Source organism: Apostichopus japonicus, chromosome 20 (assembly GCF_037975245.1).
Source record: "Apostichopus japonicus isolate 1M-3 chromosome 20, ASM3797524v1, whole genome shotgun sequence".
Taxonomy (NCBI): Eukaryota; Metazoa; Echinodermata; class Holothuroidea; order Aspidochirotida; family Stichopodidae; genus Apostichopus; species Apostichopus japonicus.
In genome coordinates this window covers 17,258,391-17,270,388 of record NC_092580.1, presented here as the reverse complement: position 1 = coordinate 17,270,388, position 11,998 = coordinate 17,258,391, and the positions used below count along the sequence as shown (strand labels likewise).

The 11,998-nt window shown below is 37.0% G+C and overlaps 1 protein-coding gene across 3 annotated transcripts; it reads right to left on the bottom strand.

Annotated features, from left to right (window-relative positions):
* Nucleotides 1-960: 960 nt before the first annotated feature.
* LOC139960928 (zinc finger protein 277-like) lies at nt 961-11,711 on the bottom strand. Of its 3 annotated transcripts, none has more exons than XM_071959637.1 (9): nt 11,468-11,711; nt 9,453-9,749; nt 8,494-8,567; nt 7,768-8,004; nt 7,246-7,291; nt 6,516-6,716; nt 5,319-5,461; nt 4,126-4,300; nt 961-2,937 (listed from the first exon to the last, which is right to left on the bottom strand). In XM_071959637.1, exons 2-9 carry the CDS (start codon nt 9,689-9,691, stop codon nt 2,769-2,771), a joined length of 1,284 nt encoding a protein of 427 aa, XP_071815738.1. In that variant the 5' UTR covers nt 9,692-9,749; nt 11,468-11,711; the 3' UTR covers nt 961-2,768. The 3 variants fall into 3 exon arrangements, with proteins under 3 accessions (XP_071815738.1, XP_071815737.1, XP_071815736.1); XM_071959636.1 differs by having other exon boundaries at nt 11,217-11,709; XM_071959635.1 differs by lacking the exon at nt 11,468-11,711 and adding an exon at nt 10,792-11,180.
* Nucleotides 11,712-11,998: the final 287 nt, after the last annotated feature.

Below are 11,998 nucleotides of genomic sequence, written 5' to 3'. Positions count from 1 at the left end.
TTAGGGAGATTATGTTAAGTGAATGTGTGCTTGGTATTTACGAGTATGGTGCTTTTGCCAATAAGATGGTTTTAAGGGTGGGTGAAAGGACATTTATACCTCTTATAACAGCAGCAGTGAGTGTCTTGTCTAACTACTGTGTAAAAAAGTCAGTGCCAATGTAATGCAAGGAATACTTGAAGAGGGAGGAGGGGGGAGCTCGTTCCCTCGCCCGCTTATTCCCTCGCCAACTCGTGTGTGCATAGCACTAGTGTGAAGTATTACTTTTGCCTTTTCTATAAAAATTGCACCAAATATTACATTTCTGATTGAGGCATTCCGTTTGAGGAAGGGACGTTTAAAGAAGGCCGAACTAGTGCTAAAATGTTAGGAACGTATCATTTATAGTAGGTAGTAATGTGGGGATGGGCGGTTGAATTAGGAACAATTGAAGAATAAAACTCCATATATTTTAGTCTTTTTGCTCGAGTTTTGGAAGTTTTCTAATAAAATGGCGGCCGGTTGAAAGCCAGAAAAGAAACAAACGTTACTGCGCGCGAAACGCGCGAATAATTGCGTTGGCTTGTGTTTGGATAATAAACGGCTTATGAGGCACATATAACAACGAAAATTAATACATGGAGAAATAAACACCGGGGTAATGTTGTTAGTTTTGTAATTTGTACGATCACGTCTTTCAACGAAGCAATGTGGTTGACTTGAACTACAAGAAATACAGGAACTGCCGGACGGCACAGGTTGGAACACGGCTGTATATATACATATTTTCATTTAAACTCATTTTGTTGTAACAAATACAATTGGAATCAAATACAAGATATAAAGTAAACGAGCTATATAGATAATATTATATAATATATATATATATATACATATATATAAATATATATATATATTTATATATATATATATATATATATATATATATATATATATATATATATATATATATTCGTGCGAAACGCCTGTTTTAAATCACTTGGTTGAGCAATTGTTGAACAGCGCCGATGGCAACAACGTAAGTTTAGACAACGATGTAAGTTTAGACAACGGAAGTTAAGACATCAACGTGAGTTTTAACAACAGCATGGTAAAACAGCAGCAACAACTTTTTCTTTTTTCTGCAAGGGAGGTGTTTCTATTTACTACACAACAGTGTAAAAGTAACTCTTCAAGAGATAGGTTGAACATGGAGGTTGGATGATGGGTGCAAAAAACAAAGAAAGCTAAAGAATAAACGACAATAGTTTTGCCTTGTAAAACATGCAACTGATATGCATATATATTTTCAACATTGAAAATAAATGCCATCACATTCAATTAAAAAATATCAGTTCAAACTGTTTGAAGGAAATAATCTTGAAAGATTTAGTTTAACAATGAAACCTGACACTTCACATTACAATTTATCTGCTGCCATCACATTTTCAAGTTTCTTTTGCTCCTTCAGTTTTTCAAATACCACTTCAGGTCTCATCCATCCAAGTAAATTTAGATTTTCTCTTCAAAGATCATAATCCTGCTTATGCAACAGCCTGAATTAAATCTTCACACACAGAGTTTGGACTATCACACTCTAAAAGAGAAAGCCTAATGTGTACATCTGTAAGACTTTTCTTTGAGGTTACAGAAATTGTATCTTCAACAATTTATAAATTTCCTATGGGCCCTAGCTAGGTCGTGTTCGTCGCCTATGGAGAGCAGGAAGCCTTCCACCACACTTTGTCATGAGAGTGACTGAAAACAGAACACTTCAGTGTGTACACATCTCAAAACAAACTAGAGTGACAACACTCCAAGTAGTTTCTTGCCATACTTAGAATTAATGAATTTCTTAATGCAGGTTTAGGCATTACAACTGGTAATGTTTTACCAGGACTGAGTACTCAAATTTCATAACAAATGAGGTTTATCAGCTTAAGTTACCTATTAACTTGTTGAACATCATCACAGTAATCCATCATGTCAATTCAAACTTTGTCCTACCTAAGATTCTTGAGATATACAGCTTTAAAAGATTTTCACATTTGACAACTGTTGACTATTAACCACACCAAACACCATACTTATCTTAAACTCATGAAAAACAAATGCAACATGTTAATATTCTCCCTCTTGGAAATAACAAGATTTCAGGTTTTGACCTAAAATGACATGAAGTTTCAACTCCTTGACTAAAACTTGTAACATGTCACTCCATAAGATATCTTTTTCACAAGGTTTTCAAGTTTCGACTACTTCGGACCTCAAATGACATTTGACTTCCACCAAAGACTGTAAACATGATGCACAACTTCTTAAGTTTATATATCGCTACCAAAAACATTAGACACCCTTAAACTCACTATGGGTAAGCCACCCATCAAGTGTGTCATCTGCCAACATTCCCCGTCTTGAGATATCATGTTTATTTTCACGTTTTGACTTCTGTTGAACTCAAATGTCTTTTGACCTCCACAAAAAACAGCGGACTAGTGTATGATGCATGTACAATTCATTTCCACTAGAGCATCACACACATTCATATACATATGCATATACATAAGTGGTAACTTAACAACATATTTTAATTTTCTTTTTATTAAGGCAAGTAACGAAACACCAGTTTGTGTGCTAGCTTCAATTCCTCCAGAATTTCTGGACCCCTTTGAGGGTACTGATCCATCGTTGTCGTCGTCATCATCATCATCACCACCTTTCAACTCAACAGCAGGACCTACTGGCTTCACTATGATTCACAAATACGCAAATATAACCTCAGGCTTAGGTCATGTGACTGAAAGAGATGATCGAATATGTACATCCCTCAGAATGCTATTTTGGATGTCAACTTTCGTTTCCTCCGCAATCACTGGAGTCTGAGAAACGGTTACCTCATCCTCATCATCTGGTAAACCAAATAGCAGGGTATCATTCTCATATGTTGGGATGTAGTACCTGAAGGAAACGATCAAAATTATTGTTTCTTTCACAAAGGATGAACTGGATGTGTGGATAAATGTTCTGATAAACAATACAGTTCTAAAATCGGCAAGCACCTGCTCCTGTCAGATTCATGTGTTTACTTGTCAATAAAACGCTTGTTCTGCAGTGCAACATTCAGTCCTAGCAATGTTTGATCATTGTGCATAATCGTAAATTTGTAAGTTATATCTCTTTTACGATTGCCAAAGTATTTGTCATTTCTTCAAATATGTTTACAATTACTTCATTACTGGCCTAGATCACATTTATTGGATGTCTGATCGAGTGTGTTGATTGTGGTGTAGTTTAATTTCAGTGTGCCTGCTTTCGCGCTAGGCTAGAGCCTAGTCTAGAATGTCTTTCTACAGAAAACTCTTGCATACTAATCATCACACCGCTACAAGGTGTTGTTACATCTATTCATTGTTTGCATATTTGCTTTTATTATTGCTAGTTGTTGCAGTAGCCTCGTAGTTTCAATCGAAAGTTTTTGATTTACTACAAAGATTTTAAGAAATGTTATAGATTGAAAGTTGTTCGCAGTATTTGTTTGGTAGATGTTTTAGACACCACACGTTAAGACACAAAAGAACAAATAAAAACAGTGCACCATGGAGAAGATTGTTTTGACTGTATTTCTGCAATGTAAAAATGACAGTGATGACGTAATAACTGTAACCGAGTAATCGCAGTAATCGCGAGAAGAGCTATGCGATTAATCGACTACTAAAGGAAGGGTCGACTATCAGCACTAGCATATATATAAGTGTATATATTTATGTATATATGTATAATAACATATAAAACACTGGTGAATAGTTTTCCTCCTACCATTACAGGCAAACTCAAGTAAATAACAATTACACCAACAATTGCAATTGGCTTGGAAGGCTTGGGTGACAGTTGCAACATTCTACAACATTATACAGGGACTAAGACATCAAATATATATATATCTATATCTATATATATATATATATATATATTGTACTAAAAGATTATTATAAAATGTATTTCCTACTACTTGCTCCTCCATAAAATCATCCTCACTCCCTCATTAAAAACAGAGATCCTCAGCTAATTTTAAATTCATAAAGACTATAATATATGTTGTTTACTTCAGCAGTGACTTTGGATTAATGAAAAACAACAGCAACTTACTCTGGTTGATCCCATTCAGTGTTATCAGGAATGTCTTGAATATGTTTACTGTCTGTCATGTGACCCACCAATGCATCCTGGGTAGCATACACTTGATGACAAGAAAAGCACATCTTCTGGTGAATTCGATGACGAATGAAGTTGACCACTTTCAATTGCTTGTAGAAGTTTAACTCTGCAGACAAAACATGGATAGGGCCATTATAATCAAATCATATTCTTACCAGAGAATACCAAGTCTTCCATTAGTTAAATACAATAAATGTACAATTGGTGAGGGTGCAGTCGGGCTATCAATGTAAACATGTCCATGTAGTGATCCATAGAAACATAGGATGTGTTGAGAGGGCAGTCAGGCTACTAGCAAAAGCATTGGTTGAAGCAAAGTGGGAAGAGAGAACAAACATTGTCAATATTACCTAGATTAAACAATATGTTGGGAAGGACAGTAGGATGGTCAGGCCTGAGACCTTTAGGGTTTGCATAACCGATTAGTACAAGATTGTTGATGCAAAACCCTTTTTCAGCATGCCAGGTTGAAATCTTTGACAAGTCCATCTGGTCTGCAAGCTGCCTTTTGGTAATCCATGGTTTGGAGGAAATAGCCCAAAACAAAATATCAGTTGTACTTGTTTAAATCAGTTGCATGAAAATCAATAGTGATATGTTCACTCTTAAAACCTACCAAAAGCGAGACATAATTGGAAAATAATAAATTACCATAAATTGCTGTCTCAGAAAATCTGGGGGAAACTTGGACATGTATGTCAATTGGTTCCCATAACATGATTGCTTTTGCATAGATATAATTTTTTCTAGCATATTTCAAGAGGGCAATAGTGATTGGAGTTAAAGCAAGATATAGTACTGAGTTCATGTTTCATTCCATACTAAAGCCCTTTAATCATTCACCTCATTATACTTTCATTTCAAATGATAGAGGTAAAGTCAAACATTTGAAACATATATGCAACCTGTCTGAGCTTAATCAATGACTGCCATGTTGTGATCTCATAAACAAAACTAAAGTAAGCTGTTTCAAGTTGCCTCTCATTGTTTATCAGTCTTACTCACAGGCATAGGAGGCTAGGGGCTGGGGGGACCTGCCCGAAAATGTTGGTTATATTTTTCGGGCAAGTCGTTACAGCCCCCCCCCCCCAAATCAAATTGGGCTCCTACCCCTATGGACTTACTCAAAGTAGTTTTAATTCTGTCCAAGTCAAATTCATGTTTCTGTTTCATGTGTTCTAGCAGGTCTGTTGTCTCCACTGCATGCTGGTTACAAAAGAGACACACTGCAGTAGCACCAGCAGTCTCCTGCCAGTCATCCCAATCTCTGTGAGACAAAGAGGGAGGAAAGATTTTAATAGGTCATTATGGCTTAATGTATCCCATCACACAGACACACATGTATAGTATATTGTTTATAATTAGCTGCATTCATGTTACAACAGTTTACTAAAGAATGTAATAGCTGTCTGTTCTTTAAATTTCAGCCTAAAAAAACTACTGCACTGACAGATAACTGCTTGCAAATTCCATCACCCCCCTCACCCCCCGGGTCCCCCCCCCCCCCCCGCGGGTTTAGACAGTAGCTCATTGAAACTCTACCAAGGTGATGATTGTGGATCTAGACCAGCTCATATAATGACATCTCTTTTGCTATTAGTGTTCAGAGTAACATGGCAAGCATTTAATTGTCACATCCATCCTCATTCTGGGATGCCACTGAACATCCCCCATACAAGGGACAAGAGTGTATGTATCTCAGCAACTGGCCTTCTTACCCAACTCAAAATCAATGCAGTGCAGCCATGGTGAAGAATGTTGTTTCCAAACCACTGAAAGAACAGAACCAAATATATCTTTGCAAACCAAAAGTGGGGATTGGTTCTGTTTCACTTGATCATCTGGCTGCTGCATCCATCCTGTGTTTGGTTCATCAGTTTCCTTTCTGGAGCACGCCTCTTCCCATTCCTCACCCTCCCCATCCCTCCTCCAGGGGCGTAGCCAGGAATTTGCCAAGGGAAGGGAGAAACTGTAGGCAAACCATCCGAGCCATATATATGGCATTGCAAACTATCTAAGCGTAGCGCCACCATGGTTGGAGCAAAGAGTACAAGAACATTTGGCTGAAAATGCCTCCCAGATTGCTGGAAATGGCACTTCCCAGGCCTTGTAAGTTGCATCTTAGCATTTTCTCTTTTGAAATTACTAGCTATATCATAAAAACATTAAAAAAAAAAAATATGCTCAAGGGAGGGGCGGCTGCCCCCTTTGTCTCCCACCCCCCTTGGCTATGCGCCTGCCCTCCTCTTCCCACGAGTTGCTCTGGCTTAACTTCTGATGTGACTTTACTTTATAAAAACTTAGAATTTACAAGAGCTTACTCTTGTCCTGCCTCTTGAGGAGCCTCATCTCGTTCTGCTTGAACAGCCTGCCATCCTTTACCCATCTCCAAATAATTTATGATATAATATTTGTCAAAAGTTTTGTTCTTGGGGTTGAGTTTCCGATGCTGTTTTTTCCTCATGTGTTCACGTATGGCAATCTTGTCGCGAAATATCTTCTCACAGTACAGGCACTGAAGACTAAAAAAAATGGAGTAGCCTGATCAGGTGATGAAAATATGGGAACTGACTAATTATTTCCCTCACTTCAAGTTACAAATTTGAGCTCCTCAAGTCTTATGATATGAAAATCAAAATTACAAACTGAATACAAGATTAATACTGATTCTGATTTTCCAAACTGAATGGAAGTAACTTATGTGATCTACATGCTTCTAAACAGACGTAGTAGTCAAACACGCTGTTCAGAAAGTAACCAAAAAAAACTTCAGACAACTTTCAAACCATTTAAGCATTTCTCTGCATTTTTATTTGAAATAACCTATTAAACTACCCCACAAGCCCACATCTTCATATCTCAAATTTCCTTTAGATCTAAATATGATGTCTTTATTCTAACAAGACAACCCTTTCAAAACATTCTCCCACATACCCCACCCCCCCCCCCCCCACACCCAAGCTTTTACAGATTAAGTCTTTTCCATAGCTGGGCAAACAAAATGAATGCCTACACAGAATCTTATCACAGTCAATTAATTATCACACTCACCTATCCATCTTCTCCCTCAGAACCCTTAAAAATTCTTTTGTGAAAACTGCAAAGCATAAAAAAGATTACTAAATGCTGAATATATTAGGAGAGGACAGAAATCTTGCATTTCTGAATCTGCATACCAATGAACATTTCATTTCTTTTCTCTGGTGAAATAATGAATTGACGTTTCTTCCCAAACTGCACATCGTTAAATGAGAATGAGTACTGTGTAGTAATACAAATGTTTGTGCTCTACCACACATTTTCATTTTGTGTCTTAAGTACATCACCATCATTACTTCACATACACACCAAAAACGACAACTACAAAAACCCATAAAAAAATTATTAACTTTCCCCTTATTTCATTTGATGCCTAAATATTTGGCTATGAGACCAGCTGGAAACTATCAATCAAATCTAAAGATTTTTGTCTGCATAAGTTCTATCAGCAATTTGCAAAGAACCACCGTATGCACCCTCAATGAACGATCATTTGTTACACAAGAAGGAAGATTCTTGTATGGATTCCCTCACCAAGATTGTCCGGCAGTCCAACATTAAAGTTGTGATCTCTGGCCATGTGGTTGAATAGATCAGAGCGGTTTCCAGTGTAGAGCTCCTGACAGAACAAACACGGACTTGAGAATGACACATCTTGTCTCTCTTTCTGTTGAGTTCTGAGAATGATATTTAACCGTTCCACCTGGAGCTTCTGACGAAGTTCACTGTCTTCTTGAAGTTGGTCACACAAGACATAATAGGTTTTATTGTCTACAGAGAAAGGCCAAATGTATAATCCAGATATGATTAAAGTCTATTAAATGAAATTTGGTTACTTGTGAGCTTTCAATGCTTACCTCTGTCTTTATCATAATTTCATATGCATTTCCAATGATACAACGATAACTTTTGATGAAGTACAGCCTCACATGTTCACATTTGTGAAGGGTATGGTTTGCAAACTTACTGTACATATGAAGCATGATTTTGAGGTTGATTTCCAATTTCCAATAACATGGCAAGTTTATTAACTTTGATTGCATAACCTCCCTTATCTGATCACAAATCACAATCAATTTTTACTTATTTTACTTATTCTCAAACTTTCATTAGGTTCTTCCAATTATTCATATCTTATTCCTTCATATAACATTTTTATGTCAAAAATTTAAGTTATCATTTAGCTTGCTTCAAAGCAAGCAAACAACAGCTTTTGAAAAGTGCAGGATTAGAAACATGATCAAGCATCCTTTACTTTACCTTCCTCAGATGTGGGCAAGCCTAAGGCATGGATTGGTTCTTCCTGAAATCTGTCATGCCAGTAATTTAAATATCTGAAAGAAAATAGTTAACAGACAAAAAGCTGTTTGAGAAACTCCCTTTCTTTGCTAGGATGTTTTAAGTCCAGTTAGAAATTACTGCTTTATCATTGCAAGTAATACATTTAGGCTAACATAAAAATTACGTTGGGAAAGTGTCAGGACAAGTGACAAGAAGAGTTGACATCATTGGAAATATGTCTTAATCAATATTACAAAGATAATTAAAATTCAATTTGAATGAATATGGAAAGACATCCATTGACTCTCTTCAGTGAAAGATTCCTGACACAAGCATGCTACCCTTGCAGGCATGTTAGCTTAAGCCTCCTACCCACACACATACACCTGCAATTTAGACTACAGTCATGCAGTCTAAGTTATGCTGAGCGGACTTTTACAAAGGTAAAGCTAAAATCTGACATGCTTTAAACAAAAGGAGTAACATAAAAAGATTCCAACATCTTCCACTGAAGCACTCACAACCAAAGAAATTCTCCTAAACAACCATTCCCCCTGACAACAAATTACCCTTCCTCATCACTATTTCTTTCTGAAAACCTGGCAGGCATCATCAATGTTATATTGAGATATTATGCATTACTATACATTATCATTCATTGTAATTATTTTCAGGTAAACAAGTCCCAGCATGCACCACTTCATAGATAATTCTAGAATGGGACAATAATTCAGTGACTCATATGACACAAACAAGTTTAATACTGCTTACTCACTCTGTCCCTGTGTATACCTCATGTTTCCCTTTACAGTCAACCATGTGGGGTACTCAGCCTACCCATTACCCCTACCCCTACACTTATAATGTTGAACTCTTACATTGGGCAAGTCTTGAGTCATACATTATCCTTACTACATCTTTTGTAGAAATCAACATACCTCTCAAGATCACAAATGAGGTGGCTGTCAGCTATTAGCAGCTTGTGCTCTATCCTCATATGGCAAAATAACTCTTTGGATGTCACATATATCTTTCTTTCCTTGCACAGAGGACAAATGTATTCAACTTGCTTATTTCCTTCATCAAGATCATCATCAGTGACTTCAGGAAATATTAAAGCCTCCACAGGGCTAGGACCTGGATTGCCAATATCTGCCGCGCTCATTGCTTCTTCCATGATACAGAGATTTGATTCGCAAAATTGAGTTTTTCCTTCCTGTTTGTTCTGTGTTATTCTGAATGGTGGTATTTGATAAATAAGAACAATTCATGAGCCAGTTTTTTCATCCTCTTAAAAGTTAACTGTTCAATTTCAGTATAATGTGAATAGATATAATTTAGGCCTATGTTTCCATTCTACAATTAAAGTATATTCTATGTTAGACAGACTGAAACAAGAAATACAAATTTATAAACCAACACTTTGTTAACTATCAACCTGAAGTGCATATATTACTGTATAGTAAAGGCTTCATAATTGACAAACCTTTGTAATTTGATACACCTTAAAATATTACTAGCAACGATAGAGCAGGCAACCTTTGGCATATGGAAATCTTACTCCCTAAAAATAACCAAAATTACTTCAATGTGATACCACTACTCTCTGGGACCTGACCAACGTCAATGGATGTATACTTAGGTCTACACTACGGTGAGCTTATCAACGAATGTGTCAATTTAGGCGTATGAAAGAACTTGACAATGACGGCTACCTGATACACCCACTGTTTTTATTTCGAAAGAAACTACTTTAACCATTGTCTCATTTAATGTTTGTATTGGTTTAAGAAAGACTCCCTTCTCCTCACCCCACCCCGCCTCCAATCAGATATGTAATAATTATCCATAGCTTTGAACTTTTATTTTATTGAGTACCTTTGCCACAGGATTACCATGTATTTAAACTAAAAGAAGGAGGACAAGTGGTCATGGCCAGAGGGAGGGAGGGAGGGATCTCAGTTGAGGGGCTCTCCTCCCTTGGAACTGGTACCAGAACTGGTAGCTAGTTTTTCAAAACTATCTCAATTCATCTGGACTCAACACATGTGGTTTTCATCTTTACGAAAATGAGTCACGTAAGATGCCCAGTGGGCAGACTAATAACAATAAGTGACAAGACGTCCCCTAAATCCAGGGGAAGGGTTAAAAACAACAACATGTCCCTGGATAAAACTATATACGGTCACCTTAAATAACAAAGTATCTTAACCCCTTGGTCCCCTTATACATACAGTACTCCAGAAGAATATCATGAATTCATGATGCATTTCTTACTTGCCAAGCAGCCAGAGGTACAGTATAGTGCCACTGCAAGTGTTAATAATCATTCATCTGGCTACCATGGGGACAGAATGAAACATTCCCTCACTAGGTCTACTCTTTATTCGTCTGGCTGCTGTGTAAATGACCTCAATTAACGTGACCAGTTTTCTTACAGCAGGGCAAAAAATCCCAAAAATAACATAGGTAAATCATAGCCTAGCCTACCATATATATATTACAACATTAACATATTTTCGTATGGTAGGCTACTACATTTACTTCGTTTAAATATTAGATAGGCTATGCAATGGAATTTTCCGTAACTGTTTCTCTCAGTAGGGACTACGATAGCTTACGGAAACTTAAGGCAGTATAATAGTAATCGTATTTCGTAATACTAGTAAGAGGCTTAGTAATAAGCTATAACAATAGCCTACCGTTATGATTTCACAGCAAGCTATTCATATACCCAATGTGCGAAATACCAATAGCAGTGGCCCAGCGGTATGGCGATGACCTACAGTTGAATTACATTATGATCAGTTGACTGCTTTTAAAAAGGCAGATATTAATGAGAATATTAGGCATAATTAATCTCAACGCTGAAATCGATTGATTGAGGATTTGTTTTCGTTTCAAGTCTGCAGGCGGTGGTACGATAATAATATTACCGTAACTGTTTACATACCAACTAGAGGAACTCCATGACGTCACTGTTTACTTTCTTTCCAGTCTCGCTTTTGCTCATTTAATTCCTACTAGACTAGTCCGTAATTCCATAAATGCGATCACACATTTTCTTCAACATTGTGACAATCTTTCCTACCCTTTCCAAGATAAATGAATGTATATTCAATAACAACCTGCCTGTAAAGGCTTTTATCACTTTCCACAAGTCTAAATTGTAGTTTGATGTAATTAGCAGGGCAATACAAGACTAAGAAGGTAATGTTTTACTTTGATCCAGATCTTTGGACACCATCGGGGGAAACAATTAAGAATGGGGGGGGGGAGGGGATGGAACATTGGGTTTGTTAACCAGTTAATTGACCAATAATAGACCAAAGCATCTATTCACAATACAGTAGTAAACTAGCCAATTGTCCAAAATGAACCAGTTAACCCAATGTTTAACAAAACAACTATTTCTTTTTTTCCTTTTACCTGGATTTCCTATGTAGGTAGCCCCCCCCCCCAATGCTAAAGCCCATTACCACAT